Genomic DNA, 18880 nt, shown 5'->3' with positions numbered 1-18880 from the left:
AACATCTAGAGGACCAGTTTTCCCAGCCCTGGCTTATTGGGAGAATACAGGCAGCCCCCCATTTATGTGAGGGTTATGTTTCAAGGCACCCAGTGTGACAGTGAAATTGTGTATACATTTGTACCTTAGATCCCAAACACCTTGATACAAGGACATTTTGGCTCCCAAATTCCGCAAACCCGGAAGTGAGTGTTCCGGTTTGTGAACGTTCTTTGGAACATGGACATCCGACGGGGCTTCTGATTGGCTGCAGCAGCTTCCTGCAGCCAATCAGAAGCCGCACTTTGGTTTCCAAACGGTTTGGAAGCCGAATGGACTTCCGGAACGTATTCCATTCGATTTCCAAGGTACGACTGTAGTTGAAACCTACTGAAAAAACCTGCAAACACCCCGTTCTGCCCTCTCAGTGACGTCTTTATGACATTTCTTGGTTAGGCACGATGTGCGTATACATGGTCGTGCACATATTGAATGTACGTAAACATAAACCACCCTTCTGAAGAGAGGGGTTCATCTTCCCACTGATCCCCAGTAATCTTGCGAGTGAACCACTCATGCTTTCAAAATGCCTAATTACGTAATATTTGAAGCAATGAGATACATGGATCTTACCAGTGTGGTGTAGTGGTTAAGAGCGGTGGACTCATAATCTGGTGAACCGGGTTTGATTCCCTGCTCCTCCACATGCAGCTGCTGGGTGACCTTGGCCTAGTCACACTTCTCTGAAGTCTCTCAGCCCCACTCACCTCACAGAGTGTTTGTTGTGGGGGAGGAAGGGAAAGGAGAATATTAGCCACTTTGAGACTCCTTCGGGTAGTGATAAAGCGGGATATCAAATCCAAACTCTTCTTCTTCTTCTTCTTACCAGTGGTCCTGGTTGATATTTTGCAGTTAAACGGGTGCATTTCACATTCATCTTAATCACGCAGCATCCAAATTCAGCATGCGTCTCCCATCTTGCAATCTTCCCTGCTCTTGCTGAAGGAAATAAAACTTTTTCAAGGATGAAGTAGCGTGGGGATTTTCTGTTGCATATTTGTGCACTGTTTACCCTCTGATTTTGTTCACTGTGCACACAAATCGTTATCGTTTTATGTTGCTTTGCTTTTGGTAAAAGAAGTGACAGGAAGTTCAAACACGAGTAGGAGAATATACTTTCAAGTCTGTTCGATGCATTCAGGTGGCACAAGGTCATTATGCTTTGCCACTATTTCCTTCTGCCCCTTTCCTGGACAGCTTCCTGCAATTTATCTCCGCATCCTCCGTAACATCATTTTCCAGCATGGAACGCTCCTTTTCGTGTGTGTGTGGCTTGGTGGTCAGCCACAAAATAACCACTCAAAGGCTTCCATTTTGAAAACAGATTCATCCTCCAGAAACTCAGTGAAGAGACGATTGCAGCTGTTTAGCTGTGGGTTTTCAGCTGTTGTAAATAAAGTAATTATAATGGGAAGAACTTCTGCTTACTTGTGAAGCTGTGCTAGTGAATATCATGATCTGATCAAAAACGGACCTTGAATGAAAAACACATTCTACAAATACCTAATATCGGCAAAAGATTGTACAGTTCAGCCTGAAATTAAGAGAAAATGTAAAACAGTGGCTCCTCCCAGGAATCCTGACAGTATCTAGCTCACAGCTCTTTCCTTGAAAACCCAGCCAGATTTTCATTTCTCACACGGAAAAACTCTACCTTAGAATAGGCCTGGAAGACCCTGACAAATGCTTGCAGATTCAGCACAGAGTTAAGGCAGAAATCCTGCACACACTTACCCCATACTGTTCAACATTTATCTGATGAAGTAGGGACATCGTATTCAATAAATAATAATAATAATAATAATAATAATAATAATAATAATAATAATAATAATATACCCTGCCCATCTGACTGGGTTGCCCCAGCCACTCTGGGAGGCTTCCAACTTACATAAAAACATAAAACACTAAACTTTTTTTTTAAAAAAAAACTTCCCTATACAGGGCTGCCTTCAGATGTCTTCTAAAGGTTGTATAGGTACTTACCTCCTTGGCTCAGGGGTAACACAACTCCATACCCTCCAACATTTCTCAGGTGAAAATAGGAACATCCTAAGGAAAAGTAGGACATTCCGGAATCAAATCAGAAACCAGGACGGCTTCTGTAAATTTGGGACTGTCCCTGGAAAATGGGGACACTGAGAGGGTCTGCTAGGCCCAAGCATCGTGGGGCAGGGAGATAGCACAAACTTGAAATATAGACCCTCTCAAAAAAAAACCTAAGAGCCCTGCTGGATCAAGCCAAAGGCCCATCTAAGCCTACAAGCAGAATTTTGGTGCGAGAAACACTCCCCTCACTTGCGATTCCCAGAAACTAGCCTCAAGAGGCATACTGCTTCTGACAGTTGAGAAGGGAGCCATAGTGTCTAAAATCTAGATGGCCTTATTCTTCATGAATTATGGCCAGGGATGATAGGAGTTGTAGTCCCGTAACCTCTGAAGGCCACCAGGTTGAGGAAGGCTGCTGAAGATGGATCATGAAATAAAAGTGTTGACTTTAATGCTAAATTACACATTTCTGAAATTAAACCACTGACCACACAGAGGCTTTGTTGCCGCCAGGGCCCCAGGATCAGGCCCGCTTCCCTGCTCATGATAATGGGATTGCAGACTTCACCAGAATACCCTCCATCTCCAAATCTCACTAAAACCTACCCTTGTTCTTCACCTTGCTTGGCACTGCATTTACTGGGAGCCTCATCTTCTAGTCAATGGGGTTTACTTCATGTAGGTCACCTGTCATCCAACTGATGTCAACACAATGCCCAGTCACTCCATTTAAAAGGAAGGTTTGAAGTCAAACTCCCAATTCTTCCTTCCCTTGGCATTTGCTCAGGATTTTTTTTTTTACCTTTTAGTCAATACTTGGAAGTTTCCCGCACTCAAATGTCATCAGACCATGGTAAGGTTGGTGTGGTTTGCCCTAAAGAGCCCGAAAAATCATCTTTTAAGTCCCACAGGCTAGAGGTTCCCTGTTACTGCCATGTACGTGCATGTCCCCTGTTCTCTATAGGCAAGAAGCAAAAATTAAATTTGGGAGATGGATTAGAAGCTTGGGAATTACAAAGTCTGAGGCATTTCATAAGTCTTGCAGTCCTCCCAATTCTCGCTGGACACAGCAACAGAGTTTGTCTTTTAAAATGGGGCACCCTGTGAGCCCAAAATTTGGCGCCCCCAGAGGGATTTTTTCAATTATGGATCTTCTCAAACCACCCGCCCCCTCCTCTTTCCACTTTAAGAATCACCTAAATCAGACTACTGCTTGAATGGCTATCTGCATGGAGTGCCTGTCTCACACATTAAATTAGGTGTGTGGCATGGAGAGCCAAGACCTACCCCTCAATCAAGCAAAGATTATCACTACTCAGGTGTCTGGGACTAAGGTTTCAGATAGCACACCTTACGGTTCTGAAACATTAAACAAATCAATCCATTATAAATGGGAGCGTGTCATCAAAAAATACTTGTACACTACATTTTGATGCTTCTTAAGAAAAAAGGCTGTTTTTGCTAGGTTGCCTTTGTAATCCCCATTTTTAAATGCCCAAAATCTCATTTTTTTCAAAACTTGGCCTCAAAATTCTTTGGCAAGCAAGTCTCAAAACCAGTTATAAAGGTTTGCTTTAGCATACACCAGGCCTGTCCAACAGGTCGATAGTCAATCTACCAGTCAATCGTGGGGTGTCCCGGTTGATCATGGGATCCTAATGCCCACCCCCCAAAACAGCTCAACTTTGGCTCATCCTACCCCCATGGACTGCAAGATCAAACCTATCCATTCTTAAGGAAATCAGCCCTGAGTGCTCACAGGAAGGACAGATCGTGAAGCTGAGGCTCCAATACTTTGGCCACCTCATGAGAAGACTCCCTGGAAAAGAGCCTGATGTTGAGAAAGATGGAGGGCACAAGAAGGGGACAACAGAGGACGAGATGGTTGGACAGTGTTCTCGAAGCTACCAGCATGAGTTTGACCAAGCTGCAGGAGGCAGTGGAAGAGAGGAGTGCCTGGCGTGCTCTGGTCCATGGGGTCACAAAGAGTCGGACCCGACTAAACAACAACTCCCAAAAAGCTCAACAACTCTGGTCAATCCAATGGGTAGATCACTGCCAGTTTTTGTTTTTTTTTTATAGTGGGAGTAGATCACAGTCTGTTGGAAGTTGGGACAGCCCTGGCGTGCACAATGCAAGTCCTGCAGCAAATGGAGAAAGATGTGTAAACATTTCCAAGAGCAGTATCTGGCCTGAAGCATTTCAAAGTTATTTGGAGCTAAGCAACTCAGTAAATTCCAGAAGGTGGAAGTCCATCTTCAAAAACAGAGGACACCAGAACTCATCCTCGCCCAAAAAGTACTGTATTTGTCTTACCAGGATGCAGTTCTTGCTCCCTATCCTGTTGAGGACTAAAACTTTATTGCATGGACCTGTGCAGACATCAGCTATTCCCTCCTTTCATTTCAAGGATTTGCAATGTGTGTCTATTAGCAGCTTTCCTAACTTTATGAAAAGTAACATTACATTTACAGAAAGCCTAGATGATGTACCACTCATTTACACTGCTTTGCAAATTATGAGCCGTATCCAACCAAGTTGTCCCATTGGCACAAGAACTTGCACACTCCCTAAATCTGTTCTGGATCAGGTTTGGAGGACACACAGAGGGGAAAAGGGAGGACTGGTTGTACAGGTGAAAACATAGCTTTGTTGTAGACAACCCCAGGTCTGCATTTGGCAAGCAAAACTGCTGCTTGTTACTGTGGCCCCGATTCTAATGTAAAGGAAGTTACAGTTCTCCACCTCTTGCTACCCCCAGCACCTCCCAAAAAGCCTCTGGAGTATTGGAGGGGGGGCATCCAAAACAATGTAGGATGGGGACATTGCCTAGAATTTGGCACAGATCCTAAGTGAGCTTTGTATTTCAGCCCATAACCAATTACCTTGAAGTGCACTTTACTGAATTGCCATTATTTAACAACATATTTGAAGCATTTAACTGTAAAGAGAAATAATATTTAAAATAAACTCATTTAACTAAATATATAAAACCTCTGTAATTATTGTTTTATTAGTATCAACCAGGAAATCAGATGTTCAGTATTCTCCTGAGGTTATACATAAACAAATGCAAAATTGAAGAATCGTAAAAGTCAAAATCGTATAACAAAACAATACTCCATCAAAAAAGTGTGTAAAGTTACAAGAATGCTATCTTTAAACACTGGCACATGAGAACCATAATTTTTAACTACAGAATTGCCAATCAGTTCCCAAATTAGTCCGCAGGTAAATGTGAAGAGAGTTAATAATTGCCAGCACTTTTACTGAATGTGCACAAACTTTTAACTTTGGTTTTCAAAGCAACCTATATTTTATCAAATCAGAGGTCATTGGAATACCATGTTACATCTCACACCTATATGGGGAAAAAGTAATTTCCCTATACAGCTAATTTTAACTTACAAAATGGGCAAATATCAAGAATGCATTATAAAAAGACTAACAGAAAAAGATACATCTCATCTGACTTTTGAGACAATATAAAATTTTGAAAATGGGATAGTCTAGGACTACTATGGTTATGAAAGCATGAATTCATACAGATTGAACAATGGTACCACTTATAGAAAACATTAGCAAAGTAAAATATTTTCCTGTGGGACATTTACTACCAGGAGAGGTCATTGTATAAAGCCCACAACTATTACTTGACATGGTATCCTAAAAGGATTACAGTAATTTTAGCATTTGACATTACCTGCTTAGGTAGGGTACACTCACCTCTGTATTCAGGTATTTGCAAATACAACTCTCATTATGGCCAATGGAGTCACATATGTAAATCCCTCACAGCTCAAAATGAAAATATACTCGCAGTGGTCCTCCAAGGACACAAATTTGAAGTTATTTTCCCCTGGAATTATTCCATGCTACTGAACTGAATTCTATATTCCTCAGCCCTCAGAAACTGGTAAATTTACACAAATCAGTAGAATATTGTATGTAAGCAAAAGCTGAGCAAATACAGATTGGCCAAGAACAGGGTTCTCAAAAAAAAAGGTGGCCTCTTATATGAAGGGGGGAAAACACACAACGCTTTGCATATGCCTGTATATATTTCCTACCCTATCATGATTATCTAGGGCGTAGATCAAAGCTCTTGTATCAGCTTATAGGAATGAAGAAACAAAAATGCCATTTTTATGTGATCCCCAAAGGGCATAACAGAGAGAATATGCTTTCCAGAAAGAAAGACTTTACAAGGGCATCTATTAAAAGGACAACAATACTAATTTAAAAAAAAAATGTATTTACTTAGAAGCAATCAGAATGTCAACAGCTACATTTTTTTTTGTTTTTTTGCAATTACAGAGTGGTATTTAAGTTAACAGATCAACTATTATTTTTTTTGATGCAGACAACTGATGAAAATGAGTAACCAACTACATCTGCAAGTATAACTAATTTGTGCTGTGCACTAACAAGGAACCTGCTTTAAACTTTCATGCCAATTTACAACCCCCTCACTGTACTAGGCAAGGTTAGCGGCCACTGAGATACCACTGAAGGACAGGGCTACCCAAAGACACGTCCGGTAGTGTGTTAACTATACAAAAAAAGAGAGAGAGAAAGAAAGAAAGAAAAAAAGAAGAAAAAGAGAGAGACACTGTACATTTTAAAAACAAATCTTACACAGCTTTATGTTTAATTTTTTTCTCTTTAAAAGGAGTGAGTTGTGTACAGGGGGGTTAAATGCTTTTATAGACAAGAACTGATCTAAAAGAGGGTTATTCATCATCATCCTCTTCTTCCTCATCCTCTTCCTCGTCCTCATCTTCATCCTCTTCATCATCATCCTCGTCGTCGTCATCGTCTTCCTCTTCCTTCTTTTTCTTGCTTTTCTCAGGCTTAGGTGGAGCTAGCTTTTTGGCTACCTCAGGCTTCCCCTTAGCTCTGTATGCAGCAACATCCTTAGGAGAAGCAGAGAAAGTTTAGCTACTTGACACAGAGGGAAGGGAATACCACTTAAATGAAAATGCACAGGAATCTATATTTGACAGAATTGTAATTCATAACATAGAGCCTGCTCAGATGACTGTCTAAGGTTTGTGCTACCTGCAGTTCAGAACAACAGTACACTCAGTCAAGAATTCTTATACTTTATTGATAAATTTCATGCACTTCAATTAATGAGTAGACAGTGCCACCTTCAGCATGCAATAAGTTTCTCTTTTTGACTTGCACATAACACTTAATACAGCAAGCCTCAATAAACTCAATGTCAAGCTTACATTAAAAAAAATTAAGTACAGTATAGGGTTTCAAACAAATTTTTGTTCTCATTTCCCTAACTGTCCTAAATGATCAGGTTGTTTGTTTTTTTTACCCATCTTGCTGCTCTACATCCATGGCTCATAGAATTGTGCCATTAGCTAGATCTTCCTCAGTACCACACTGACAGAGTATCTACACCATGGCTTAATTAATTCTCTCAATTATGAGTGGCTTAATATATTATTATACTATGCTCTGTTACAAAGAACACCAGAGCACAAAATGCAAACGATCAAGTGTAAAGGCTGTGCAGTCAGTGGATGCTCTTTTCAAATTCAGAAGCAGCAGCCTGATCTTTCCTTGGTCACTATTTCTAAATATTTTATTAGATTAGCACCTGCAGAATCTTGCAGGAGAGTCCCCTTCACATTTGGTTTTGCAAGCTGGGTATCTTTCTTGTACATGGTCATCCCTCTTCCAAGGCAAAGTAAGTACATGAAAGTGACCTGAGAGTCTGACCATCTTATTTTGTTCACAAGCTATGCTGAATTTGTCAAAAAAACACCACTTGTCTGTTAATATTCCTCAACCATTAAAAATAAAGAAAGCAGTGTACTGGCTACAATATTAGCCACTATTAGGAGTGATACACTCCCCCCCAAAAAAACTACAGTGGTGCCCCGCAAGACGAAATTAATTCGTTCCGCAATTTTTGTCCTCTAGCGAATTTTTCGTCTTGCGAAGCACGAAATCCCATAGGAATGCATTGAAAATCAATTAATGCGTTCCTATGGTCAAAAAAAGTCCAAACAAAGCCAAATTTGGTACAACAACAGTTTATTAACTGCTCTTTAAAGTCACACATACTGTAAAGAGCAGTTCAAAAATTTAAGGGAAAATAAATTAACTTTATAAACAAAATATGTCTTTGTTTTTAGTCAAAGAAAAAAAAGTCGCGAGACGTTTTCGTCTTGCGAAGCAAGCCCATAGGGGAAATTCGTCTTGCGAGGCAAATCGCGAACGGAAAAACCTTTCGTCTAGCGAGTTTTTTGTCTTGCGAGGCATTCGTCTTGCGGGGCACCACTGTATAGCAATTAATACACATGCTCCAAATAAAAGCACGTTATTAGTGATTACATTTAGTCCACATAGCCTACAAGTTTCTTTTCTTTTTAAATTAAGAAACACTTTCATCAGATCTTTTTAGTATTTTAGCTCCAAAGAACAGTTACTTGGAAATACATTCCACAGATGGAGGTTTTTGTTTACAATACCCAATGTTCTTAGTTTCAAAAGAGATTTGCTGGTACCACTTAACATTCCAGAGAAAAATGCAAGCATGCGTATGGCTCCATTCCTTTTAACATTAATTTCCTATGAGTGACATCCAATTTTAACCATACTCGAGTTCACTCAAATTTCAACGGGTCTACTATGACCAACACTGTACATCACCCAATATTTTTAATGACAACAACAAATATTTGAATGGCAAAGGGGGCTATCTGGAGTTTACCTTTTCATACTTCTCCTTCAGTTTGGATGCCTTCTTTTCAAACGGTTGCTTATCACTTGCGGAAGTATTATTCCACATCTCTCCGAGTTTCTTTGCAACATCCCCAATAGAGAGGCCAGGGTGTTCTCCTTTGATTTTTGGACGATACTCAGAGCAGAACAAGAAAAATGCTGAGCTGAAAATAAAATTATAAACTTTTGAAACATAAAGGTTATAACTACTGAACTATGTACAGCAAGGTGAGAACCTTTACTATGTATTGCAAAGCGATATAACAGAACAGACCTATCCATATTTATAAAAAAAGTGAAATTTCTGCCTCCCCACCATTCATCTATCACTCTTTTGGATGTCTATCAGCACAATGCATGTTAGCCATAAAAGCTACTCACGGAGGCCTCTTTGGTGCATTTGGGTCCTTGAATTTCTTTTTCGTCTCTCCTTTAGGTGGTATGTAACTTTCCATTTCTCTTTCATAACGAACTTTGTCAGCTCGTGCCATATCTTCAAACTTTCCTTTCTCTTTAGCAGACATAGTCTATAAAAATAATTCAGTATGCATCCTCAGCTCAAGATTATACCCAATTCCATTCTAAATTTGTAAACTTTATTAGTGAGTATGTTTTCTATTCCTAAGAAATAGCTACATGCAAATTACATTTATTTGGGTATTTAAAGTATTACTATTAAAACAAAAAACAATAACAACTTACCTTCCACCGTTCTGAACATTTTTTTGAGAACTCTGAAAAGTTCACTGAAGCATCTGGGTGTTTCTTCTTGTGCTCTTCTCGGCAAGTTTGCACAAAGTAGGCATATGAGGACATTTTGCCTCTTGGCTTTTTAGGATCACCTTTGCCCATTTTGGATGATTTCTGAAAGACAAAGTAGAAACATTTGAGAACTATTGGGGCTTCCATACCACTGTACAGTAGACTAAGAAAAAGAAGACGATTAAAAATTGCTTAAACTACCAGTCTGGAGCCATTTCCCTTAATACTTTAAAGCTACATTCTTGGACAACTATCTAGGCAACCAAATAGTTGCACATCAGTGTCCCAGATAGCATGTCACTTTAAACCATTGCTTGCTCTTGACTTACCATTCATGATTTGCTAGGGAGAAATGAACCACAAGCACTGATTTGCAAGGTTTATTTTTGGCTTACCACTCGTGGTTACTTTGGCTGTTTGTTCACTTTGAAGTTTAAAGGGATTTGCAAACCAGGCGACTGGTTACAAGTCTGTATAAAATGCAGAACAAGTTGCTATAAGATGACTTTTAGTTATTATGCAGTCCTCCATCTCAACATCAGTCAAACTCCTGATGGAACTCCTGATATAAGAAAAGGTATACTAGTACATCCCCTGAACACGAAATTTACCTTTACCCAACTGCAAGTCTTCCATACAAGCAACTATAAATTCTATGAAGTCCTGCTAGAACTGCAGAAAACTGATACCAAATTATAGGCAAAAATGTTTTCAATTACTGTTCTGAGAGAAAAGCACTAAATATTGTGAATCCTCTCAATTCGAATCACCCTTTTAAGCTATTTTTCAAAGCACAATTTGTTTAGTCTATAACCTCAATAAAAAAATTCTTGTATTCAGCAGTGGCATATGTACGGCTACCTAAACTTAATGGTAGGCACTGTCTGCTTTGACAAGAATAACAACCTGTTTGACATTGATAAGAGACTTGATAACTAGTCTTCCCTAGCACAGTAAGGCTAACCTAAGACAGAAGAGATCACTCCACTTGCACATCAGGTACAGTGGTACCAAAGGGTAAGTACTCAATTCATTCTGGAGGTCCGTTCTTAACCTGAAACTGTTCTTAACCTGAAGCACCACTTTAGCTAATGGGGCCTCCTGCTGCTGCCGCGCCGCCGGAGCCCGATTTCTGTTCTTATCCTGAAGCAAAGTTCTTAACCTGAAGTACTATTTCTGGGTTAGCGGAGTCTGTAACCTGAAGCGTATGTAACCCGAGGTACCACTGTACTAGATCTGGAGTTCCAAACTCTGAAAAATCCTTTCATGTACATGCAGTGTTCAAAATTAGTGACTGGTAACCTGCCTTTTGCGACTGGATGGAGATGTTCAGGAGCCACCCTTAGCACCTAGCATTTCCACTTGCCTGGCTGCAGTCAGTTGGTCTGCCTGGCACAGCAGCAGCAAAAGAAGCGTGTCTTTTGCTACTGCACTACCCTCGCCAAAGACCTGATTTGCCCAGCAGCAAAAGACACGCCATTTTTTCTTTTTACTCCTGTGTGCATTTTTTTTTGCTCCCGCGCTATTCTGCAAATCCCTTGATTCGCCTGACAGCTTTTTCTTTTTCTGTGGGGCTGCCTGGTCTCATAGTGGGGCAGCAATTTTTTTAAAAGGTGCCTAGACATTTTGTTTTGGCACCCACAACATAGGGCCCAGGAGCCACATGGCTCCTAACATTCCTATCCCAGTTTCTAACACTGTGTACATGGGACCCAGTACAGAAAAGGAGATCTACGCACATTAAACACTACTACACACTAAGGTTATGCTTGCTAGACTGGGGTATTTAGCTACAAATACCAATATAAAGAGTACAAAAAAATTAAAGAGTCTGCTTTATTATAGGATGCGCTTTCATGCACAATAGCTGCTTCATCATCTGAGGTGGCTTGTGCCTTCAAAAGCACATATTGTACAAAGGGCATTTGTTTTGCAGAAGATGCTATGAGAACCAGCCATGGCCCAGCGACTTTTAGAACTGTGGACAGATTTGGTGGACACTGTATACTTAGGCTGCCAAAAAGCTTTTAACAAACTGCCTCATTAAAGGTTCTTGAGTAAACCTAGCCTTGGCATAAGAAGGGAGGTCCCTTTATGGATCAATAATTGGCTAACAAACCAGGAAGCAAAAAACTGGACATTTCTCACAATAGAGAGATGCAAAAAAAAATGTTCAAAAATTATCTGGACTTAGCAAACTTGGCCATCACCGCTAGCAGCACAAGATTATTGACAGTGGAAAACCAAGGAGGAACTGTGAAGATCTCAAAAAGACTCTCTCCAAAATTGAGGAATGGGCAATGAGATAACAAACATGGTTCAGTGTAAGCATATGTAAAATGATGTACATTGGTGCATGTTATAATCATTAGGAAAAGGACTGAAAATAAAACTGCTACTATTGCAACGTCTTTATGCAAATCTATGATAAAGCCACAATTGGAATGCTGTGTATGGTTCTGATCTCCATGGGGAAAGGTTACAACCTTTAGGGCTTTTTATTTTGGAAAAAAGCAACTAAGGGGAGACATGACAGAGGTTTATGAAAATATGCCGTGTGGAGGAAGTGGAGACAAAAGTTTGTAATACAGGTGGCAACCATTCTGTGCATATCCAATTGACACACAACTGATGAATGGGTCCTTTTGGACCCAGAAGAGGGCAGAATGGAGATGGGGCATGCAAAATGGTTCCCACCTGTACTACAAACTGGTGTCATTCAATAGTCAAATGGTGGGAGATTTGGGAAAAGTAAGTACTTCTTCACAAAGCGTATTGCTCAATTACGGAATCTGTGTCCATAAGATGTGCTGATGGCCACCAATGGTGACAAATTCTTGACAAATGGAATTAGACGAATTCATGAAGGGAAGACTATCAAGGGCTACAAATTATAACAGCTATTTCTCTCACAGCAATAGAATCATATAATTGTAGAGTTGGAAGGGGCACTGAGGACCATCTAGTCCAACCCTCTGCAACACAGGAATATGCAGTTGTCCCATATGGGGATTAAACCTGCTTGCTGGCTCCAAGAATGAAACGCAGCATGCCTCTGAATACGAGTTGCAGGAGAGGGCTACTGCACTTGTGAGCTGGCTACTGTGGGAAACAGTATGCTGTAGAAGTCGGGCCTTTGTTCTGATCCAAAAGGGCTCTTCCCACGTTCTTACTTTTTCAGATTAAGTCCTACAGTTTTCATATTTGTGCTGACACTTTCTTTCTGAGAAGGAACGATTCCTAGTACAGACCAGGCTTTTCTTAAAGTTCTTCATGACTGTTGAAGAAAGTACTTCTCTACTCCAGTTTGCACAACTTGACTAGGGAAATGTGCACAGCTCTAACTGGCATTGCCACAGAAAGGCATAATTTCCTATCAGTCTGGCATGCGGACAGAAAAAGATTTGTGTTCTCTGACTAAACATGTCCGGTCTAAAGTTTCTGTCAAGTAAACAACACTTAAAAGCCAGGAGCTGCTCGTGTCTACAAAGGAGCCTGGGTCTGAAAATGCACTCTCAGAATTAAGACACGACGCTGCTATGGCTTAACTTAACAATTAAAACAACAGAAAAAGGAACATGAGGGGGTTATAGATTTAAAGTGTGATATAAAATGTACCTCTGAAAATCTAATTCACAAGTGTTATTTAAAATGCTCCTTCCACTGCTGAACCCTTCCTACATTACAGGGTGATGTGAAGGGGAGAAAAAAATCACTTCAACCCTAAAAATAGAATTTTATAAATATTTTAATTTACCCCATTTCACATAGCCATGTATTAATTATGAAGGGGATAATTTGTGGAAGGGGAAAGAAAAGTTTTTCGTGAGGGGTAACCCCCCCCAAAAAAAACCTAAAGCCCACCCCACAGATTTAAAAATGATCAAGGCGCAGCTTTTTCGAGCTCGTCGCGTTAAATTGCATTCCCCTCTTAGAAACGACGCTGCCACGAGCTTCGATGTGCTCAGGCTCCAAGGACGGCGCCCGACAATAAATATAGCTGCAGCTGTAGAGCTTTGGGATTCTTCTCGGTGCGCCTTAATCTACACGAACGAGCCGGGAAAGCGAGAGAGACAGAGAGGGAGGGAAGTAGGGAGGGCTCATAAATGGCGCAGGCTGCTGCCTAAGAAGGTCACCACCGGCAGCGGCGGCGGCAGATCTCCTTCCATTTTGTGCGCACGCCTTGCTGATGAGAGAAAGTCCCCTCGAAATGCGCGTGGCGGGCGCTCAGCCGAGGCGGGGAGGCCGCGCTCTCGCCGGGCGCGCGGGGCCCGGGGTCGCCTCTCGCCCGCGCGGCGGCAATGGCAAGCGGCAAGCGCTCCTTTTGCATGGGCTCCCGCGGCAGCCGAGCAGGAAGCGAAGGCGCTTCTCGGAATGGCCGCTGCTCATAGAGAATATGGCTCCTTCCTTCCCTTTGTGTGTGTGCGTGTGTGTGTGTGCCTGGTGCGCTCTGTACTCTGGCGCACACACTCAGCCATTACAGGCAATGAGGCGGCGGCGGGGGGGGGGGGGGAGCGTCTCGTTTCCACTGAGAGCTGCCAGAAGGCCCCCCCTTTCCAAAACCTCCCCCCTTAATATATATATATATTTTGAACCCGGACTCGGGCTTTTAAACGGTCGCCTGCGGAGCTCTCCCCTCTCCGTCGCCCAGGGATAAAAGGCGCCTTGGAAAAAGTTCCCCTGAACTGCGCCCCCGCCCGCCCGTGCGCGCGCGCCTCCCCCTGCCTGCCTTGTTTCCTCCCCCCTCCTCCTCCTCCTCTCCCTCTGCCTCCACTTACACACGGCTCTCGTCAGCCATGTTACAGCAAGCGCAGCTCCCGAGGTGATTTATCGCCCCGAGGCCAACAACGCCCAGAGACACTCCCGGGGATTCGCGGGGCTCCCCACAATGAGGGGAAGGGGGTCGGGGAGAGAGCCAGGCAGAGAAAGGAGGACACGACACCCCCGTTTCCCCCCCCCCCTTCACACAAACACACTCGAGCCCAGCCCCGCGATGCGAAGTCCGTCTCCCCACACGGCTCTCTCACACATTACATAGAGAGACGGCTCTGCTGCAATGGCTCTATCGCCCGTGCTATGTAAGCAGCTTATTAGCACTCAAGACCGCTTCCCTCCGCCGCCGCCCCCCGCCTCAGCCCAGACCCCCGCCCCATTTCCACGGGTTTAAAGAGACGAGCCCGGCCGCGGTGATCCGGGCAGGAGAGGAAAGGCGCTTTCCCGGCATTTGTGGGTCCCCTTCAACCACTTCTCAAAACTCCCCACTTTGGTGTGGAGCTGGGGCTTTTTTTTCCCCCGACCCCCCCCCCCCGCCTTTTAAAGAGCAGCTCGGTGTTTTCCTGCCCCCCCTCCTCCCCGGTGCTGAGGGAAGTGTGGTTTCCCAGCCTAAATCCCCCCTTTGTGTGTCTCGTGAGGGCTAATCCTGCCCCCCTCGCACCCCAAAAAGACTACGCCGTTCGCCCCCCAACCCCCACAGAGGCTCGGGAGTTTCGGCCTCCCCCCCAGCCAGCCGGCGGCCCCCCCACCCCCCGCAGGATACTCACCCCGTGACAAGGATCTCGGTTCACACACGCCACAAACACACGCGCGCCGGCCACCGAGGCTGCCTGGATCTCGTATGTAGTCCAATTCACTGCAATGGCTGAGAGCTGGATCGATACGCAGCCTCCTCACTCTCTCAGCGCTGGTAACATTACTCTCAACACAGGGCTCTTTCTATTGGCTGCCGCCGAGGCAGGAGCTGCGCTGGTTGGAGGAACGCCTTCCATTGTCCTGACCAGAGGAGGCTGCCGGTTGGACGCGGCGGGGTACACGTCACCGGGGATTGAAAGGGCGCGCAAATATAAAACTGGCTGAGAGGGAGAAGGCTGAGGCGGGATGTACAGCTCTGAAGCTGAAACTACTGCTGTACTGCGGTGTATGAAGAGAGCAGCTCATAGGCAATAGCATAAGTCTCAACAGAGGCAAAAGGAGCTTCCTTCCCTTAGGTACACGGTCATCCCCACCCCCAAATAAGCACCCCCACAGCCTGTATAAAGGGTCCTAAAACTTCACCATACACCTACCTAGTCCCTGCTGTTTAAGGCAGGAAAAAAGCAAGCACTTCTTAAAGGTACTTCCCTTATATTCACTGTGATTAATTGGCCCGTAGATCTGAAACACACACGTGCCAACTATATATACATTCCATAGTATATCCCAGCAGGTAAAAAATGCAGCAGAATAGACCTATAAGAAATAGTCCCATTTTCTATATGAATAAACTGAGGTCCAAGGAGATTAATGCACTCATCAGAAAGAGACTTATATAAATTTAATACACATTATTCCTCTAAATACATTTTCTTCATTCTTTTTACACATTCATTTTACAAGAATACCCCACAGCAAGCTTTTACAATGAAGTGAACTGTAAGTATGATGTGAACACACAGGAAACATTGTCTGAATTTTATAGGACATTCATAATTGGATCCTGCTTGTCCAATATCACAAATCAGCTATTTGTGATAATGTTCATAGTTAAACTACAGAATTTCCATGGTAATATATTGTAAGCCAGTATTTTTAATCAAGATTAACACTACTGCCCAACAGTAGAACTGCAGCTACAGCTTATTCTACATTCACTTGCTAGTCTTTCCACTATCTTTCAAAAAAGACGTACACAAGTCTGTGCCTTTCACAGACACAAGAGAATGTGAGTATGCATCATTCTATCCAATTCTTCAGTAAGAAGCAAAATAGCAGGCATTAAAATCATGTTATTACATTTTGCTATATTAAAATACAAGCCATATTTTGGTTTTGCCATTTTCCACTATGTTATGATAGGGTTTCAATATACCTTGAAGTATATACCTTGAAGCCCAGCTCAAGTTACTGTCTATGGAGCTATACTCAATACGTTACTTCCAATTATCCAAAGCTCTAAATACTAGTCAACAGTTTAACATTTTACTTTTAACTATACTACATTGGTTCACCCTGGCTCCTGTGTGAAAAATAAAACATAACATTTCAAAGCTAGTCACTATGTATAATATCCTAACTGTATGCAGAATTTTTATGCTAGCACCCCACATTCTTAGGAACTAGTAGTGATATTAGGGACTTTCTATGCAATTGGGGCAATATAAAACATTACAATCCCTGTATGGAATGGGTTTAGCAAATCCAATACAGTATTGAGAACTTGTCCTTCAGCTAAAGTTAGTGATAGAAATAACACATATTTTAAAATTTAATTTAATTTAAACTTCTAGTTTATCCTTTACCAAAGGATCCCAGGGCAGGTTATAAAAACATTGCAATTAAAACAAGTACAGTTTACATTATGAGTCACTATTATTTATTATTATATTTATTAAACCACCCTGTAACAGAAAGTTTTCTGTGCGATAAATAGGCTTTTGAATGCCAAAGCTGAATCTGAGGTTGCTCTTTTACGAACAGTGGTTCCATACCTTTAAAAACAGCAGGACAGGCAGAAATCCACCAGGTGCAGCATCACCACCTTCACTGAAAGTAAAGCTTTGTGCTTCTTAGTATCTGTGGCCCTGTGCTCAAATCCTGCTTGCCGGTTTCTCACAGGCATCTGGTTGGCCACTGTGAGAACAGGATACCGGAGACTAGATGGACCATTGGCCTGATCCAGGAGGCTCTTCCTATGTTCTTATGTAATGCTTAGGTTTGCTACAACACTTTCGTAACTTACATGTACCTGCTGCGTTGTGAGGTGGGCTCTTTTCAATAATAAGTCAGAGCTGGATATGCTGGGCCTTCCAGAATGGTTTTTCAGTAACCTGCTGCAGTAGCCTCAAATTAAATGTGGTTTGCTTCCATGTACAGAAACAGCAGTCAAAATGGTTCAACTCAGAAAGCATCAGGACTGAGTCCAGTAGTGTAACACTAGCTCATGCTCAGAAAGCCCCAACATGTGCTCTTAGCTAGCTGGCCGTATTTTATGGCAAGACTGAGGAATTTCTATAATTTATCAGAAATCTTTTTCAAAATGTCTAAGATCATATACTATTTCCATTGGTTGTGGAGATTGCTCTCATTCTAAGCTTCTGTTCTCTCATTAAATGGAATTCTAGATAAGGAAATACCTCCTATACATTTTAAGTCCGTAGTCGACGATGCTAGACTTTATGGAAATCCAGGTGCCGGGAAATGAGTCAGTAGCAGAACAGAGTGCTGGTACTGCTTTTAATCTGAGAGAATGTTACTTTGTAAACCAAACTGGATTATACAATCTGCACCATTTAAACTAAACTAAAGCCTACAAACTGGCATGTCCACATAGATGCAGGAACAGTGTGGAACAGTGTTACAGCTAGCATTTTATTTAGAGGTTTTAATTTAATTTAGTAAGAATGATATCCTCATTTCCACTATATCCAGAACATTTAAAACAGAGAAGGGAATACAAGCAAGCAGTAGTTCACACCAATAAAATACCCTTCAGCAAATAAATAGTAAGAAGTGTTGATAGCTTAGGCAAACCAAACTGACTTTTGCCTGGAGTCCAAAGGAGAATAATGGTGACACTGGGTAATGCGGTTTAGTGGTTACAGTACTGGATGGGGACCTGGGAAGGGTTCGACTCCCCTCTCAGCCATGAAACTCACTGGGTGACCTTGAGCCACTCGCTGCCTCTCAGCCTAACCTTGCATCACGGGGTTGTTGTGGGGATTAAATAAGGGGGAGAACCATGTATGCTACCTTGAGCTTGTCAAGAGAAAAAGATGGGATATAAATCCAATTAAATAAATTAATAACATTCCTTTGGTGGGAGCTCTACAACTCCCAATGAAAGACAAGGCCTTCTTTCTGGTTGCCACCAGCCAACCCTATAGCCAGAAGTATACCTAGGCTCCCTTTGGCAGTTGGCAGGCACCAGTATTGGTGCCCCCCATCCCTTGCATGACCAGATTCTTTCACCCAGGCACCCAGAGGAGCCTGTGCACCTTGCCCAGGCACCCAGAACAGTGAAAGAGTGGCCCGGGAAGCATGCATGGAGAGGAAAGTTTTACACCCAACCACATCAGACTGCCTGCCCCTAGTGGACACCAACCCGGCCAACCCCTAGGTATACCATTGCCTATGACAGCACCTAAACATCTGTCACTAGGCTGGCATGCATCATGCATCTCTCTCTCTCTCTCTCTCTCTCTCTTTCTCTCTCTCTGTGTGTGTGTGTGTGTGTAACTGTTTTTCATATATTTTAGCCTTACAGAGTGGCGGCGGGGGGGGGGGGGGAGCTGTCATCAAGTCAAGTCCC

At 42.6% G+C, this 18880-nt stretch overlaps 1 protein-coding gene across 2 annotated transcripts; it reads right to left on the bottom strand.

The window, feature by feature from the left end:
* Nucleotides 1-5076: 5076 nt before the first annotated feature.
* HMGB1 (high mobility group box 1) lies at nt 5077-15340 on the bottom strand. 2 transcript variants are annotated; one of them, XR_014525495.1, is made up of 5 exons: nt 15138-15297; nt 9538-9699; nt 9217-9362; nt 8390-8999; nt 5077-7975 (listed from the first exon to the last, which is right to left on the bottom strand). XR_014525495.1 is itself a non-coding variant. In XM_083500703.1 (5 exons), the coding sequence occupies exons 2-5, from the start codon at nt 9685-9687 to the stop codon at nt 6822-6824; spliced, it is 654 nt and encodes a 217-aa protein (XP_083356829.1). In that variant the 5' UTR covers nt 9688-9699; nt 15138-15340; the 3' UTR covers nt 5077-6821. The 2 variants fall into 2 exon arrangements, 1 of the variants encoding a protein (XP_083356829.1); XM_083500703.1 differs by having other exon boundaries at nt 5077-7004; nt 8825-8999; nt 15138-15340.
* Between the last annotated feature and the right edge of the window lie 3540 nt (nt 15341-18880).

This window comes from Podarcis liolepis (assembly GCF_965112155.1).
Source record: "Podarcis liolepis genome assembly, chromosome: 4".
Lineage (NCBI taxonomy): Eukaryota > Metazoa > Chordata > Lepidosauria > Squamata > Lacertidae > Podarcis > Podarcis liolepis.
This window is presented reverse-complemented; position numbering and strand designations above follow the sequence as displayed.